General features: G+C 40.6%; 1 protein-coding gene across 3 annotated transcripts in view; it reads left to right on the forward strand.

The window, feature by feature from the left end:
* lsamp (limbic system associated membrane protein) overlaps window positions 1-16,137 on the forward strand; it is an 834,470-nt gene extending 818,333 nt beyond the window's left edge. For 2 of the 3 annotated variants that reach the window (XM_023961459.2, XM_023961458.2), the window contains 2 exons: window positions 6,603-6,751; window positions 15,055-16,137. In XM_023961459.2, coding sequence (XP_023817227.1) covers window positions 6,603-6,751; window positions 15,055-15,152 — 247 coding nt within the window. In that variant the 3' untranslated portion in view covers window positions 15,153-16,137. Of the gene's footprint in view, window positions 1-6,602; window positions 6,752-9,079; window positions 9,154-15,054 lie in introns of those variants that run through there. The other variant, XM_078956619.1, reaches the window with a different exon arrangement.
* Window positions 16,138-19,085: the final 2,948 nt, after the last annotated feature.

Genomic DNA, 19,085 nt, shown 5'->3' on the forward strand with positions numbered 1-19,085 from the left:
CCTGAAAAACTCTTCAAACATGAAGACACCAGTTTCTGTCAGAAAGACCGAAGTCTTTGTCGACTCTGGCAACTGTAATGACAACACTGCTGAAAGGGGAACCATGGACCTAGACAAACAATGTCCCTTACATCTCAAGCCACATCCCCTTTGTAAGTGCCGGGGCTTTCGTAGTAAACCTTTGGAGGAGAGGAAAACTTATCTCAAGGACAAAAACATATGCTACAGGTGCTGTGCATCATCCAATCACTTAGCAAAGAACTGCAATAAGAATGTTCAGTGTAGAGAGTGTAAGAGTGAGACTCACCCTACAGCGCTGCATCCAGGGCCGGCACCATGGATTACAGAGGCCCCCACAACTCCACAAAATCAAGGCGGGGAGCCAAAAGGAGAAGCTAATGTAGCCGTCACATCAAAATGCACCGATATATGTGGGGCTACGTTTAAGTCAAGGTCATGTGCAAAAATCTGTCTCGTCAGAGTTTATCCAGCAGGCCAGAGGGAAAAAGCCATCCAAACCTACGCTGTTCTTGATGAGCAGAGCAACAAGTCCTTAGCGAGAAGTGAGCTGTTCGAGCTCTTCGGCATTAAAGAGGCTTCATCTTCATGCACATTGAAAACATGCTCAGGAGTAATCGAAACTAAGGGAAGAAGAGCCAATAATTTTGTTATGGAGTCCTTAGATGGAAAAACTCTCATCCCACTCCCAGCTTTGATCGAATGTGACATGTTACCGGATGACAAATCAGAAATCCCTACGCCTGAGATTGCTCAACACTACGCACATCTCAAACATGTTGGAGAAAAGATCCCTCCTCTTGATACCACAGCAACCATCCTTATTCTGCTTGGTCGAGATGTACCAAGAGCACATAAAATTCGAGAGCACTGCAATGGACCCCACAATGCACCCTATGCCCAACGTCTCGACCTAGGCTGGGTTATTGTAGGAGAAGTGTGTCTGGGGAGAACTCACAAAACTGACTCCATCAGCGTTTACAGGACGAATGTACTGAGGAACGGCCGTCCATCTCTTTTTGACCCATGTCCAAGCAGCTTTTACATCAAAGAGAAGATGGAAGTTCCAATGCTACAGCATCCAGTTGTCTTTCAAGCGGATGAGGACGAACTGTTTAAAGAGAGAGACTGTCTTGGTCAAGGAGTCTTTCAGCAAACAGCCGATGATGACAACCCTGCTATGTCATATTGAAGATAAAATCTTCTTGGAGATAATGGACCAGGAGGTCTTCATGGACAACTCAAACAGTTGGGTGGCTCCACTGCCCTTCAAGGTGCCAAGGCGCAAACTCCCCAACAACAGAGTACAAGCGGAAAAATGTTTTCAGACATTATGTCGCATGCTGGAAAGAAGACAAGATATGAAAGAACACATTCTTGCATTCATGAAGAAAATTTTTGAATCTGGTTATGCAGAACCAACTCCTCTGCTCGCCAAGGACCAAGAATGTTGGTACCTACCAATTTTTGGAGTCTACCATCCACGCAAACTGGGACAGATACGAGCAGTATTTGACTCCAGCGCCAAGCATGATGGCATTTCCCTTAATGACGTCCTTTTAACAGGACCTGATTTGAACAACTCACTCCTAGGAGTTCTCACCCGTTTTCGGAAAGAACCTGTCGCTGTTGCAGCAGACATAGAACAAATGTTCTATTGTTTCAAGGTTTGCGAGGAGCACAGAGATTTTCTGCGGTTCTTATGGTTTAAAGGCAATGACCCTACCAAGGAGGTTATGGAATACCGCATGACTGTCCATGTATTTGGCAATAGCCCCTCTCCAGCCGTTGCTATATATGGTTTGAGGAGAACAGCACTACAAGGACTGGGAGAATACAGTCTGGAAGCAAGCCAATTTGTCTTGAAGAACTTTTATGTTGATGATGGACTGACTTCATTTCCTACCACTGACAATGCGATCCGTGTGCTGAAAGAGACCAAAGAAATGTTAGCCGTCTCCAACATTCGATTACACAAGATAGCCTCTAATCAGGAAGCAGTGATGAAAGCATTTCCATCCAAAGATCGAGCTAAAGAGTTGAAGGATTTAGCACTTGGTGTTGATCCCCTACCTGCACAAAGAACCTTAGGACTCATTTGGAATCTCCAAAGTGACAGCTTTGCTTTCCTTGTCTCCAGAGAAGAGAAACCATTTACTCGCAGGGGTGTTCTCTCAGCCGTCAACAGCCTATTTGACCCATTGGGTTTTGTGGCTCCGATAACTGTACAAGGAAAAGCCCTAGTCAGAGAACTTTCGACAGAATCTTGTGACTGGGATGCTCCATTGCCTACTGAGAAAGAGACAAAGTGGACATCGTGGAAAGATTCACTCATCGAACTCGAGCAGTTTCAGATTCCACGAACATATCTACCCATTTCTTTAGTTTCGACACAAAACAGAGAATTGTGCGTCTTTTCAGATGCTTCTACAACAGCTATTTCTGCAGTGACTTATCTCAGAGCAGTGGATGATCAGGGACACATTCATGTTGGATTCTGCAAAGGAAAGTCCAAGTTAGCTCCAAAACTGTGCCACACGGTGCCACGTCTAGAGCTCTGTGCCGCCGTGCTTGCAGTAGAGCTAGCCAACATGTTGTTGGATGAGTTGGACATAACAATACATGCGGTGAAGTTCTACACGGACAGTAGAGTTGTACTGGGTTACATTTTCAACTCCAACCGAAGATTCTACGTGTACGTTGCCAATAGGGTGGCACTCATCCGAAAGTCAACACGTCCTGATCAGTGGCACTTCATCAGTACGGGGCACAATCCAGCGGATCATGGCCAGCTACTGTCCTAAAGGAAAGTAATTGGTTTTCTGGACCACTCTTTCTGAAAAAGGAAAACGAAGCCATTCCTCCACAGCAAGAAGCTTTTGAGCTTGTGGAGCCAGACTTGGATGCAGAGGTGCGCCCCCTGATAACAACCATGGCCACAACAGTTTCTGAAACTCGCCTTGGTTCACACAGATTTGGTCGCTTTTCCAGCTGGAAGCAGCTGATTAACGGAGTACCCAAACTGATTGTGAAGGTCAGATCTTTTTCTAAAGATTTAGAAGAAACAAAGACGGAAAGCCTCTCAAAGGCTAGGACTGTAATCATCCGCTGCATACAGCATGAAATCTTCAAGGAGGAAATCAGAAACCTTTCTAAAGAAGAGATTGTTTCAAAACACAGCTGTCTCAGAAAACTTGACCCGATCATGGATGCGGATCGTTTGTTGAGAGTGGGTGGTCGCTTGACCTCAGCAGCAATTCCTTGGGAAGAGAAACATCCGATAATAATCCCAAAAAACCATCACATTGCAACATTGCTGGTCCGTTATTACCATGAACGTGTCGCACACCAGGGCAGACACATCACGGAAGGAGCCATTAGGTCTGCTGGTTTATGGATCGTTGGAGGAAAGAGACTTATATCAAGCATCCTACACAAGTGTGTCATCTGTTTGAAGTTAAGAGGAGACACAGGAACCCAAAAAATGTCAGACTTACCTACTGATCGTGTTGCACAAGTTCCTCCGTTTACACACGTTGGAGTGGATGTGTTTGGTCCATGGAACATTTGTGTTCGTAGGACGAGAGGAAGTCTTTACGAAGGAAAACGCTGGGCCGTCATGTTTTCTTGTTTGGTCACAAGAGCAGTTCACATAGAAGTAGTGGAGTCTCTATCTACAGCAAGCTTCATAAATGGTCTTCGGAGATTCACAGCTATAAGAAGGCCAGCAAAACTCTTTCGTTCTGATCGTGGGACAAACTTTGTTGGTGCCTGTAAAGAACTTGGAATAACACCACAAGACACAGAGCTTCAGTCTTACCTCAACAAACAGGGCTGTACATGGGAGTTCAATGTACCACACTCTTCCCACATGGGAGGAGCTTGGGAAAGAATGATAGGCATTGCTCGTCGCATTTTGGATGCTATGCTGCTCAAACTGCAGTCCCCCAAACTTTCACATGAGGTTTTAGTCACACTTCTGGCAGAAGTCGTCGCTATTATGAATGCGAGACCCATCATCCCTGTGTCATCAGATCCCGACAACGCTACCGTTCTTACTCCTGCCATGCTTTTGACTCAGAAAAACTATTCTGTGTCGGCTCCTCTAGGACAACTCGACTTAAAAGATCTTTACCGGAGTCAGTGGAAGCAAGTCCAGAGCCTTGCAGATTCATTCTGGAAACAATGGCGTCAACAGTATCTTGCAACACTACAACCAAGGCGGAAATGGCTTGCAAGTCAACCTAACTTCGACATTGGAGACGTGGTTCTCTTAAAAGACACTGAAGTCAAGCGGAATGAATGGTCTATGGGACTGATTGTCAACACATTTCCAGGCCAGGATGGAAGAGTCCGTAAAGTGGATGTCAGGGTGATGAAAGAAGGTTCTTCTAGAGTTTATTCAAGACCTGTCTCTGACATTGTTTTACTACATAGAGAGTCATAGTGGTATAATACTTTATACCAGACGGGGAGTGTGCTGCCCCCTTTAGAAAAGCTGGCAGAGTAGTTGCTGCGCAGTATTATTGTCCCTTTCAGCTTGCCGTAGAATCTCGCAGCACCAACGTACAAGCAGAGCAGTTGTGTTGTTCGTCATCTATTACATATTTCTCGTCACAACCCTGAAGTACATATGTCTGTAAGTTAAGTGATAAGTAATATTCACATGTCAGTGTTCAGTTTTTGCCGTTTCAAAGAATGTCTGCATGTAAAAGGTTTTAAAAACGTTAGCAATGCTAATCGCGTTAGCCGGTCTATGGCGTTTTCAATGTAATGTTAGCATCCATGCTAATCGTCTTTTACATGTATGTGAAAACTGGTAATTTTAGCACATATTATGGTTTTGTGTTTGCATAGTAAGAAATAGTTGAATATTTGTTATGAGAGAAATAAGAATGTAACACATTGAAGTTTATTAATGTGTATTTCTGTATTTCAGTTTCACAGTGCTTCTCATAAATGTCCAAAACGTACAAGCTGACTCCTGGATGTTTATTGAGGAACCTGTTAGCTGTCTGCCAAGCTAGAAATCACGCTAAAGTTCCGGTGAGGGCAGCATAACTGCCTATGACTATGTTCTTCTCCCGAACAAACACAGCTGCACCGCGGGCTTCAAAAGAAGAAAACACTGCAGAGCGGAGTCAGGATGCAGTCGCAGTCTCAGACTCTTAATCAGAAAGTGTCTCACTTTCCAGCCGGTGGATTATACCACCGGCAGTCTGAAGAGCAGTGTACTTTGTATTTTTTTTTATTATCATTTTAAATTTTCTCCCGTTTAATCCAATTACTCGGGTCGCGGTGGGCGGGGTTAATCTCCGCGATTTGAAGCCTTCTGTTCACATTGATGATTAAAATTAATATTTGACAGTACAGTACAGAAGATATTTGTTGAAAAAAACATTTCTAAAGTACTTTTATTTGTGAAAGAAATGCTTGAGCCTGTAAAATGGTTTGTTCTTTCTTTTCAATGTATAATAGAGTTTTTAATTTTATAATACTTGTTAAAAAAAAAAGAGGTTTCTACTTCACGGGTTTTGCCTATCACGGGTTCTTTTTGGAACGTAACCCCCGCGAAAAACAAGGGTTTACTGTACTCCAATTTAAATGTCCATCTGGACAGTGACAATAAAGGCATATCTGCCTGCCTGCCTGTCTGTCTGTCTGTCTATGTCTCAGGAAACACGTGTAAAACCAAATTATTTACTGTAAAAAAAAAGCCTTTTGAACATTTAACCTCATTGACAAAGACGTATTCATCCAAGGCGACCTAAAAAGTTGGCTCAGTTACACCAGTTCTGTCAGGAGGAATAGGCTAAAATTCCCACCAAATCTTGTGAGAAGCTCGTGTAAAGATATCCACGACATTTGACCCAAGTCCTGCCGTTTTAAGGCAATATTACGAAATACTAATGAAATGTATGTAAACTTTTTACTTTGATAAAAGTATTAAAGACTTGTCTAAAATAACCCTTGTCTAAATATTCTGACATTATTTCTAAAAAATAGAAATCATTTTGTTAATTGTAAAACAGGAAAAGTTTACTTATATTTCATGTCTGACAGTGAGGGAAAAAAAGCATATGTGTGTTTTTATGTCGTGTATGTAAACTTCTGGTATCAACAGTATGTATGACCCTCTCCCGGATGAACCAAAGACCCTTAGTGTAAGGATTCAGTGGTTTGGTTTTCTTTGTCATTTTTTGGGTTTTATTCTTGTTAGTCAATCCCCCTTCAGGTTCATAATCCACAGCTGTCTTCAGTTCAGTTAATGACCTTCAGCCTATTCAACTGTCTTGGTTTCTGGTCATAATGGTCAGGTCATCTGCTCTGTTGTGTCACTGGTTTATTTCTCCCCATAGTTTTGTCATGTTTCCGTTTGTTTATTAAATGTTTTATTTCCTGTCACCAAGCCTGGTCTCCTGCATTTTGGGTCCTCCACCACCAGTTCCTGACACTTAGCACCCATACGGGTCAACTCTAATGATGAAGGCATTTCTGGCAGACGTTTAGTCATAATTATTTGACACTGAATAGGACTTAAGAACATTCCATGATTTCAATGTCTGAATGTCTCTTCTTTGCAGGCTCTTTAACACTCAAGCCACCAATATCCAAATTCTGGACAAAACATCTATTCTGATGATTGCCAATGTCACTGAGGAGGACTATGGGAACTACACCTGTGTGGCCTCCAACCGACTGGGTGAACACAGGGCCAATGTGTTCCTTTACAGTGAGTACTGATGTTGCTGACAGTTCTGTGGTCATTTCTTCACATTTGCTTCACAGATTTAAAAATATATACATTTTTGTAGTCCAGACCGTTAGTGCTTGAAATTCTTGAGGCTCTCAGATGAAGACAACAACTGTTCTTATAGTGTTTTTAATTATTTTATATACTCTTTTGGTATTTCATAAAAAGTAAAAAAAAAAAGGGAAATTAAAACAATCTGTTTGATTGTTAATTTAAAAAGAAGAAAAATCTCTGTTTTTTAAGTTTGTCAGGGAACAAATGCAAGAAATTGAAACAAAAATGCTTTAACAGTCAGATCCGGAAGGTTTTCTCCTTAGCCATGGCGACCAACCTGAACCTGGCAGGGAAATTATCTTGATACCATAGATCTGTTGGAAAAACAAAAAACAGCGATGTTATATAATCATTTTTTGTTGCCAGGTTAAGAACAACCCAGATCCAGTAGTGGTGGGAAAAAATGGCAGCAGACATCCCTCCTTATGGGTGTAAAAAAGTCTGTGTGTCAAAAATAGAGATGATAATAGGAGAATGATGAAACAAATGAGGAAAACCCGAGCAGGCAGTGGAGGGTAGTGACAGGGAAGCAAGGGGAGGATCCTCGCTCGCTCCAGCCCCTGGACTTGTCCAGATGCACCCCACCTTATCCCAACAGTAGCTGGGACAGGCTCCAGCAGCACTGCGACCCTGAAAGGAATATAGTGGGTTAAGAAAATGGATGGAAAATAATTAAAAAAAACAGCTGAACTAACCCAGAGCTAGAGTAGGCCAAGTGGTAGCCGACCATAGCGGTAGTTAAAAAAAAGAAAATTAAAGAAAAGAACGAAAGTTGGGTATCCTACTGACCTTTTTTTTTTTTTTATTTAATCTGATCTTTTTTACTGCAGCAACATTCAGCTGTCAGTTAGCCTACTTTAGCTCTAAGTAAACTTAATTTAGCTTTTTTTGTCTGGTTATCCTCTTATAATCAGCCAATTTTGACAGACATGCACCTTTTTTATATCTAATGACTCTAGTGGCATGCCTGCTACCGCTTTCTGGACTGTTTTCTACCACTTCTGGGTCTGAAACCATCCGCTGATGCATTGACTACGCAAACAGCTGTTGATGCCTGGCAACGGCTAGAGATCGCTGTATTATGATCTGTTTCATTCAATTTTCAACAGAGCTATCGTAACAAGGTTTTTTCCCCTTTATGGGATTAATAACATTCAAAAAAGTTCTATTTTATTTTAGTTAAACTAAATAAACTTCACTTCACATGCACACTTTCACTTCATGCATATACATCGGGACTGGATGGAGATGCCTGTGACACAGTGACGTATTTTTAACAGTGAGTTAACAGAACACATGTCATATTCAAGACATAGAAATTCAAAACAAAATTAATCGTATTCACAACACTAAATGTTGTATTCATATTTTTGTTCAACACTTCGTTTTTAGGAATATGTTTCTTATTGAAAGATTCCTTACCCTGTACTTTTTGTTCTGCTTGGGGAGAAACGTATTTCCACATTAAGAGGTCCACAGTGAAGCAAAACATAGCAGATTAACCCAATTGATTCATTAGCTGCGGTTCTATGTGCAAATTATCTTTGATCGGATCAAAGATCGGATTAGAATTTAACTGTGTACTTGGGCCCAGAAAAACTTCCTCCCATCATAACAAACGGTCACATACGCCACATTTTCCATCAGAAGAAGTCATTTTGACATGCACAGAACTGTCTAAAATACCAGAAATGGCCGTAGAAAAGCAAACAGTGAGCTCTGTTATAAACAAACAGAGCTCCGACATAGAACGAAAGGATCTTCTAAACGTGCTCTTATTATTGTCATGATAATAACATTAACATGATAAATATGGAATTAAATATCTGCCAAAAATTGAAAGGGCGTAAAGACAACTAAGCGGGCATATTTAGGAACTGAGTGAGTGAACCTTACAACCGTGCTGGAGCAATCCTAACTGAGCAGTGATCTTGCGCGGTCAATTCCTTTTTTGCGCGCTCATGTGGATTTACGCTCAGTGTTAAGGGGGCGTTTTTGTCACTTGGGGGCAGGAACCTTTCTGGTTGATCTGATTGGCCGAAATTTACACGTCTTATCGGCGAGGCAGAGGGCGGGACTTTCATTTTTCAGTGCAGGGGGGGGTTAACAAGCGGCTCTTGAGCTGCATGCGGCTCTCTGCCTTTTATCATATTTTCTATATACAGTACTTTCACAACCATAAGGTGAAAGCTTTAAATTTTGTCCAAAATGTACAGAGCGGCCCTAATGTGTTGTTGTGTGACTTTGGTAAAGAGGATCGAGGAGAAAGCAGCATGATGACGGTACGGAGAGAGGAGAGGACGTGAAAGAAGACACACACCCCCCCCCCCCCCCCCCCCCCATAGTACAAAGGTGCAGTTATGAGCATAATGCAGAACAACTTTGTTTTGGAGACCCTGGAAATGCAAAGAGACACGATTATAAGGCACAGTTTAAACTGCAGCTCTCAGTTACGCGGAGGAACACGGGAATAGAGCGGCTGCAGTTCGGTTAAATTAGATCTTCACAGATTCGGACTTCCTGCTTCAATAACTCTTCTGATAAATGTTCAAATGTGTCAGCAAGTATCTCAATCCTTTTGAATTAACACAGAGAGTGAACTACAAAAGCATTTTTAAAGAAAAAAGATTGTTTTTATTGCCTTTTAATCAGAATTGTTAGCTTCAAGCTGTGAATGCAAACAGAGCAGTGAGCCGGCTGCTAAGGGACCGTCAATAAAGTGCAACCTCTGTGAAACAGCATTCTGTAAAAATCAGTAGTAAACTTTTAAAAAGTGAATGTCTATATTTATATGAACTGGTAATGAAGACTCATCAGCATAGTCATGCTACATTATTATTATTATACTAAATTTTGTTTGAAAGCCAACCTCTATTTTATTGCTTATAGTTTTTAAAATTTAATAGAGATATGAATCATAACATAAATGCTCAATAGCTCTGAAGATACTAAAGCTTCTGTCACCAAACCTCCTGTACTGACTAATCATGACCTTATTGTCCTACTGCAATAAAGATTATGTCATAATTCACATCGTTTATTGTTAGGAATTTTTCATATTTAAATATTTATCAGATTTGGTCAAAAATGCTCAATAGCTTTGAAGATGCTGTAGTTACTGACACAAAACTTCCTGTACTGACTAATCAAGACCTTATTTTCCTACTACAATAGAGATTATGCAAAAAATAAATTCTAGCAGAGTTATTGATGATTTTTGACCAAATCGGATCCATTTGTAAATATGAAAAATTCCTATAAATAAACAAAGTGAACTATTGACATATTCTTTATTTTAGTATGACAATAAGGTCATGTCAAGTTACTGATAACTTTAGTCATGATTCATATCTATTGAAATTTGAAAAAGTATATGCAATAAGATAAAATAAAGATGGAACCTCCTACAAAATATTTATTGTAACAAGAATATGTTTTATAATAATTTCATGAATTTTTTGTCAGGTTATTGATTTTTACACAGTGGTGTTTCACAGTTCACATAGGTTGCACTTTGTTGACGGTCCCTTGGCAGCCAGCTGCTGCATGTCTGCATTCACAGCTTGAAGCGAACAATTCTGATTAAAAGGCAAAAAAACGATCTTTTTCTTTAAAAATGCATTTGTGGTTCACTCTCTGTGTTAATACAAAATGATTGAGATACTTGCTGACATACAGTAAACCCTTGTTTTTCGCGGGGGTTACGTTCCAGAAAGAGCCCGTGATAGTCAAAAACCGTGAAGTAGAAACCTCTATTTTTTTACAATTATGATACAATTAAATCCTCTATTATACATTGAAAAGAAAGAACAAATCATTTTATAGGCTCAAACATTTGTTTCACAAATCAAAGTACTTTAGAAACGTTTTTTAACAAATAACTTCTGTTCTGTACTGTCAAATAATAATTTTAATCATCAATGTGAACAGAAGGCTTCAAATCGCGGAGATTCGCCCACCGCGACCCGAGTAATTGGATTAAACGGGAGAAAATATAAAATGATGATTATGAAAAAATACAAAGTACAGTCGGACAAATAGTGACTCGGGTGTATTTAACTGCTCTAAATTCAGACTGAGCCGCTGCATCCTGACTCCGCTCTGCAGATTTTTCTTCTTTTAAAGCCCACGGTGCAGCTGCAGGTGTGTTTGTTCGGGAGAAGAACATAGTGATCGGCAGTTGGTGTCGCTCTTTTTTCTTCTTCGCAAAACATCACGTACATAATGTAAATTTGGCAAGCTGTTTTACGTACGTGTACATATTAAACTGCAACGTTATTGACGCACAGGTAGAGAAGAAGCAGAGTGGCTTTTTAGCCAATCAGAATGCAGAACACAATGCACGCTGCAAATCCGTGAAGTAGCGAAACCGTGAAAAGTAAACCGTGTTATAGCGAGGGATCACTGTATTTGAACGTTGATCAGAAGAGTTATTCAAGCAGGAAGTCCGAATCTGTGAAGATCTTTCTAACTTATCAAACCTCAGCTGCCAGAGAATTTAAAATGATGAATCCATGGTTCGCAAGTGAGAACGCTGGAAAACCAACTCCGACAACACAAGAAGACGCAGCAGCAGCTGAGTTTCTGCGGAAAAGGAAAGGTCTGTTTTGGAAGATCGACTCGAGGCTCAGCGCTGCAACTTCCAGCAGATAACTCGGGACGCAGCGCCGGCGAGTTACGCCACACTTTGGGACTGCAGGACTTAAACTTGGCCTGAGGTGTCTGCTTTCACCGTTCTTTGGAGCTGCAGGGCAAAGAGACGGACTCTGATGATGAGGAAAGGGAAGCCGGCGTGTCTGATAGAAATGTAGCCCAGCTGTTTCAGATGCAGAAGATGAGGACTTTGATGGATTTTAATTCTTATTGATGACTGAAAAAATCACAACCAACTCAGTTTTGCACTCGCTGCCTTTTTAAAACACACACCAGCGTGCACGTTTCACCGGTATGTGTTAACGTTAAATACAGAAAAAACGCTCAAAACTGAAACTGCGCCGTTTAATCCAGTGCTGTTGTAAGGAGAGGAGAGGAGGGGGTTATGAGAAATAAGATGGCTTTAATTGTGTGTTTGTCTGGCAGGTCAGTGTGTGCTGTGGCTCTTTGACTATCACAGTTAGAAATGTCGGCTCTTTGTGTCAAACTTGTTCGCCCCCTCCCTCCCTTAGTGTTAGAGCAGGGGTCGGGAACCTTTTTTGCCGAGAGAGCCATAAACGCCACGTATTTTTAAATGTAATTTCGAAAGAGCCATATATTAATGTAGCGTCTCTTTCCCACACTGAGGCACTGAGACTTAACCTCTTTTAAGGTTCTTTGTTGTTGTTACTGCAGACCGCAACAAACGCCGTACAATTAATTCAGCAACTCCTGAATCTCTCCCGCTGAGACAAGACGAGAGCGCTTCTCCCTACTTTATATTCCCCTGCTCCCGCTGCAGCCCTCCCATTTCCCTTATTCGGCCCATAGCTGAACCCCATTGGTCCAAATTACCTAACAACAGGCTGAGCGACAGAACTGAGAGCCAATCAGATCTCTGCTTGACGCGTTCAATGAACTCCAGAACTTTTAACGCGACCCAACAGCCATCCAACTCAGTCCGCGACAATTTGTTTAAAACTAAATATACAAATGAATGTGTGAATTTGATGTAATTTCAACACTTTTAAAGTACAATAAGTCTGTGGATTCTTTTTAATAACATTGTTATGCTGTTGCTAATAAATGATGAGTATTTCTCATGGTAGTTTTGCTGATGGTCTAGTCTGGTTGATACGTGGTGAGTTTCTGCTTCATGCAGGCGTTGAGACTTTAAACGTGATCGTAGGTCTGAATGTTCTGTAGATGTGAGACAGACTGATCACATGCAGACGGGGAGCCAAACACACACTCACACGCCGCAGTGAGTGACGGGCAGCGGGTTTTACGTTTTTACAATCCCTGCGCGATTCACATGCTGTCCCCACAACCCCCCCACCCTCTGCTTTCTTCCTCACACATCCCCGTCTCCGCAACTGCGCGCTCTTTCTCAGAGACGGGAGCGCAGTTTTAGCCACGGCAATTCACAGGTTTCAGGCTGGTACAAACTCTGTGAAATAATAGATAATAGTAACTGATAGCGCTGGCGCAGATTTTCTCTCCAAGCACCGCTACTACTGCGCGCCTCTGGCATCGCATCGCGCCCGAGAAGGACTGGTCTAATGAAAAAAAAGTATAATTAAAGATTTGTCTGCGAGCCACATGTGACCATCAAAAGAGCCATATATGGCTCGCGAGCCATAGGTTCCCGACCCCCGTGTTAGAGGCATTCATAGAAAAAAACGGTGGATGTAACGTGGATTAAAACATTAACCAACGACCCAAAACCAAGGTAAGAAAGTGCAGCTGGGTTTTTTTGTGCTGTATGTTTTTCTCATGTGAAATTCACTGAATTTGTTACCGTTTTAATGCTTTTAATCCACATTACAGCCACCGTTCCTTTTCTATTAAAGACCCAAAATGAAAGTCCCGCCCCGCTGCTTGACATGCAAATTCTAGCCAATCAGAACAACCAGAAAGGTTCCTGCCCCTAAGTGACATGCACACCCCTGAATACCGCCCCCAAGTGACAAAAACGCCCCCTTAACACTGAGCGTAAATCCAGGTGAGGGCGCAAAGGAGAATTGACCGAGCAGGATCACAGCTCAGTTAGGATTTCAGCCGTTCAGTTGTAAAATACGGGGTCGCTTGGTTAGACTTGCGCCAGCGCGGTTGTAAGGTTCACTCACTCAGTTTCTAAATACGCCCGCTTAGTTGTCTTTACGCCCTTTCAATTTCTGATATGTAATCCCATAATAAAGTATAATTTATGATAAGTGTGTTTTCTAAAGATGTGCGGCCAGTGCTTCATTCTTGGCCGCACAGACCCGGGAGAAGGGTTAGGTTTAGGTTGATATGTGCTAACAACAACATTTAGCTGCGGATTAACTTAAAATCCATGCAGTCTGTGCCACAATCTGCATCTTGGCCGCACGCAAATATGTGGGAATAACATCAGCCTTTATTTTTTTTGCACACGACTGGAAACATGAATTCACGTGAATCCACGTGAATGTGTTTACACGGTTTCTCAGGATTGTGCTTGGCAGCATTTCCGCATTTAAAAGCCGCCTCCACCACCTCACACAGGGGGGCAGACCGTGGTCTCCTCCGTAGTGCACAATGTAACAAAGCAGACACGAAGCTACGAGTCCGGCTGCTTTGCTTAGGAGCAGCCGGCTGGTCCTGTTTGCGGTGCAAAGCCTCCTCTGGAGCGCCGCACCGTCTATGCATGACGTTAACCAGAGCAGCAGTGACCCACAATCTGAATAAACTGTTTACATGCACCACCATCAGATCAACAATCAGCATAATCCACCTATCTCCATCAGAAGGAAATTCTGATCCACTGAGTCTGATTGGGTCAGAATATTCTGAACGGTGAGTTTACATGATGGATTTTTATTCTGATTACTTTTGTCGATGTAACCACAGCTACTGTTGACAACATGATGTTTTGTCCCATTAGATCTACCGTACAGTTTATGTAAACTCCACAAGCAACCTTGAAAACTCTACTCTAAAAGAAATTAGGATGTTTTTTTTTCTGATTGAGCACCATTGAAGGAATAAGGATGACCACCAGGACATTTTAGAACATTAGGCTTTAAGAAATCTTCAAAAACTTGGGAAAACATCAGAGAAGATTATTTGCATTAATCACAGTTTTTCTCAGAATTTATATCTAGTAAAATACAGAGAGTTACAGTTTCAAAAAAGTTTGAACTCGTTGAATAAGTTGTTTATAAAAAGTCACAGTTAGATTAACAGTTCAGTGTCCGTTCTGAACAAATGAAAGTTTATCTGTTTGTCATTAAAGTCCAAATAACCTCATCTGAAATACAAAAGTATAACATTTTGCATTCTTGCCAAAAAAACATTAGCACGCATTTTCTTTAGCTTCAAGATGCAAATCTTCTCTCTGATGAATGGGGAATCTGAATTTGCACAGCACGACCACAAGATGTCAGCAAAACCTTCAATTTAATTCTTTGTTAGAGGAGTGCTGCCTCTCCTAAAGTCTGAATTGGAGTTGGAAACTCTGTATTCTGGGAAGATAAATATTTTAAACTTGTTTGAGCTCAGTCTTAGCTATAGCTCATAAACTCAGATGGGTTTTTTTAGGAAAGAAAGATGGCTCTTTGTGTGTCTTGCAGGACCCGGGACAGGTCGGGACATCAACGGCTCGGCCTGTGTATCCCAATCACTGTGGCTCCTCCTGGTCTGCTCTGCCTTTGTTTTCTTCAAGTGTTAATAGCACTCGCTCTCCCTCAACAAGAAATCCACCCTTCATCTCTTCTCTCCGACTCTTGCATTGCTATTGCTACCTTACTACCAGCCTTTCTGCCTCCTCCTCCTCCTCCCCACCCCTGACAAAACCTTAGGTGCCCTGGAGCACCGCTTACGAAATCATCCAATGTTTTAGGAGCAAAGTAAAAGCGAGGAAAGCAAACTGTTTAAGGCTTTGCATCGTTTGTTCTATTTCATTTCTCCACTCTTCGATCTATGTGCTATCTTTAGGTTTGGACTGGAGAGTTGAGTTTTTTTCTTGTTTTATAGCTTTTTCTTTCACTGTAATGAAAAACAGAGGCACTCGAGTGGGAGAGGACGCCAACAATCAGCTGTTTTTGAAACAGTAAAAAAAGTGTAATTCATTTCTGTTTTCTCCCATAGATGCTTTATGTAAACTTAAAATGTGTTTTAACTGTGTGTTTAACCTGTGCATTAAGGAACATCAAAGTGTCTGCCAAATAAAGGCTATTTAAAAAAAAATTGATTACAAAATATTTGAAGCTTCAGCGGCTGACCTTGTGATGAGATTAAAGTCTTTGCAACAGACATCAGCCAAACGGATGAGATTAAAGTCTTTGCAACAGACATCAGCCAAACGGGTCTCCAGTTTGGGATATTTTGATTGATCAGAAATTGAGGAAGCAACCTAAAAGAAACTTGGTTGAGTCTAAACTCAAGAAAATGAGTTTATTACGACTATTTTCATCCTCATCTTGCAACCACTTGCCTTTAGGAAAAAAAGAATTAGGAAAAGTAAACTCTTTCTGTTGCAAAAAGAAAGAAGGAAACGTTGATGGTTATAGTGATGCATCCTGTATATAGTCATATTTTCTACTTCTCTGACAGAGCAGCCTGTCCTGGCGCTGTAACACCAGGTACCAGAGAAAACTGTTGCAGTGTATGCTTTGAGTTGCAGCTGGAATTTGGATTAAAGTGGATGACATCAATGAATGACTTAGCTTTTGATTTATCTCTTTCTCTAAACAGGGACTGTTCTTTAGACATTTATAATATAATAATGATTTTTTTGGTGTGACTTTACCTCATTTCTTTCTCTTCTGTATATATACTTTATACTTGAATCAAATGTCCTCATATATGGAAAGACAAGTTTGGTGTGTTCTCCTTCCTGGGGAGGGATGTTCTTCATGGACCTGCTCTATCAAACAGACAGTAGTGATTTCAACAGAGATCTAGAACTAAAAGAATTTTCCTCAACAGTCAGTGTTGTACGGAGCCCTGGACACTGAAAAGAAACAGTTAAATTAATAACACCTGACAGCAACTTAGTATCTTGTGGCTGCAAGCTAGCCTTTTAGGGTTTAAGTTAGGGTTAGCATTTTGTGGCCACAAATTAATATTTTACTCTAATCAATTTCCTTCTGCGATTTTATAATTAACAATAATTAATTCATTCTCACAAAATAATATTCTGATTTACATTTATCCTGTTGTTATTCCCGGCTGCGGGCGAGCAGCCGGGAATAACAACGGTCCTCATTTGCATGTCATGCCGGCAGACTGACAGCCGCTGCAGTACGGGAAGCAGCAAGCTCGGGCATCCTAAATCTTATGATATTTTTCTTATTTTCATCGAGACAATGATAAATAGATCTCCTAATTTGATTCTTGTTTGTATTTTTCCCGTCTTGAATTAATGTGGGTCACAGAGACACGGATGTGGCGGCGGAAAGCAGCCTTTGCTGCAGGACGGAGAGCGTACCGGGATGTGATGAACCCAGACATGGAGACATGATTACTGATGCTTTTGGAGAACTTTTTAAAGTAAATAAATCCGATCTCTAAACATCATCAGTGTCTTCCATGCAATGTAGTGAGATCCACACAGACAGAAATGTGAAGGTATCTGCTGTAAATCCAAGTATTGCTCACATCCGTGTTTATGAATGACTTGTCACGTGAATTATTATTTCGTGAGAACAAAATAATATTTCGTGGGAACGAAATATTATTTAATGGGAACTAATTAGTTATTTTTTTTACCCATGTCAGATCACGGGCTCTGTAAATCTGTGTCAACAAAATAAAAATTTGTGTGCAAAAACCTCTTATTTGTGCTCACAAAATGCTAATAAAATAATCATTTGTGGTAGCAAAACGCTAATTTGGGTAGAAAAAAATACTGATTTCTGACCACGAAATATTAGTTCTTGCTCTCAAATTAGTATTAGTACTCCGCTCGCTGACTGAAGGCGTGTTTGGTGTCTGCTGTTCACCCACAGAAGGGCCACGTGCTGCAAAACAAACGTGTAAAAACGTCACTCCTGCCATTGCGTTTCAAATCTGGTGTTTCTACAGTTTTAGAGTAAATGCTTGTGAAGCCATGTCAGTGTGAGATAGCAGAAGCTGCAAACTTTAGCAGCACTGAAGCGTCAAGTTAACTTATTTTCAACAAGCTGAAGGCAAAACTGCACAAACTTCACTACAATCAGATTCCAGTCTCCAAAGTCATCATGTCAGAGTTTTTAATTATATTTTATTTTTATTTTATGGATTTGGACTTTCTTGTCTTGTTTTACAATGTGCTTGACAATACTTCAAGAAAGTAATTCATTGTACCTGTTTTATGAAATATCCATCTAGTGTTTTTAAACTAATATACAGTTCAAATAAGTTGGAAATTATCTCAAATTAGATTAGGCATAACTTTACCTTTTAATAAGTTTTGAGGACCTTTAAAATCTAAATGATTTAAAATGGTTGCTTCATAAATAATGTTAATGTAAAATTGAGGCTCATGGCGGATCAAAGCTGTTCTGTGAATGAAATTGCTGTTTTTGTGCTTTCCTCCAGTCATGTGACTTCAAAGAGATTTTCCCACAAATGCAGATGTTGAAATGCCTTCCTGCAGGTCAAATCCAGGTGAATTGAACACTTTAAACCCTGATGTAAAAGCCATGGAGTTTCAGCCACACTTGTACAGTAGAAAGAGTTAAAGCATCCCTCCATTGCTCACTGATGAATGGGGCCAATGAACACTGCACGGGTCCTGCAGACTCACCTGGACCTAGATCTGCTGGAATCTGATGCTACAACCACGTAGAGTTTACTGCTGAGCAACGCCTTGACTTCACTGTGCAAAACATGTTTCATGTATGTAACGTGTGCATTCAACTTTACTGTAATGACTTCCCCTAACTTAAGTTCCTAAGGAGCTGGGCCACTAGCTAACTCATCTGCCTTCTTAATGGTAAAAACTGAAATGTTTTTTTCTTCTTTCTTTACATCATGTACGTTTCTTCACAGAATTATCATCTTCAACTTTTATTGCTAAAGGTAAAAAATGTTCAGATCGTGTTTATACAAAATCACAGTTTAAAGCTTTTTATGTCCTTTTGCCATGGGACATTGAGACTTAGTCTTGGATTAGGATACATAAAATGTCTCAATTTTTCTGTTTTGCTTTAATTTATTAAAAGCATACAGTGATTACAGTCAATTTCATAAAAAATGAAAATAAAGAAGTTGTGTTAAAGGTGTATGAGATAAAATAAAGGTGTTTGAACTTAGTGTTCTGTAACTGAATGTGAATTGACATGTTGGGGCAAATATCCTTTTTAATAAACATGCAGGATTTCAATGGTACTGTTGTGTTAATCACCATGTAACATGCAAATAAAAAAATGCATTGTTACATCTTCAAGATTCTTTTTATACCAAGCTAATATGATATTTTACTTGTCACCAAGAGAGGGCGCTATGTTCACATTTCATACTGAAAATGTATTTTGCTCACATCAGACAAATAGGCATCACCCTGCAGCAGGTGGGGGGATGCAATACCACTGATCAGCTGTCAAAACATACCTTATTTTTAAAAAAAAAAACATTATGGGCTATTTTTGCTGTAAAAGTTAACATTAGTTTGGAGTAA

Source organism: Oryzias latipes, chromosome 13 (assembly GCF_053564925.1).
Source record: "Oryzias latipes strain Hd-rR chromosome 13, Olatipes_Hd-rR_3.1".
Classification (NCBI taxonomy): domain Eukaryota; kingdom Metazoa; phylum Chordata; class Actinopteri; order Beloniformes; family Adrianichthyidae; genus Oryzias; species Oryzias latipes.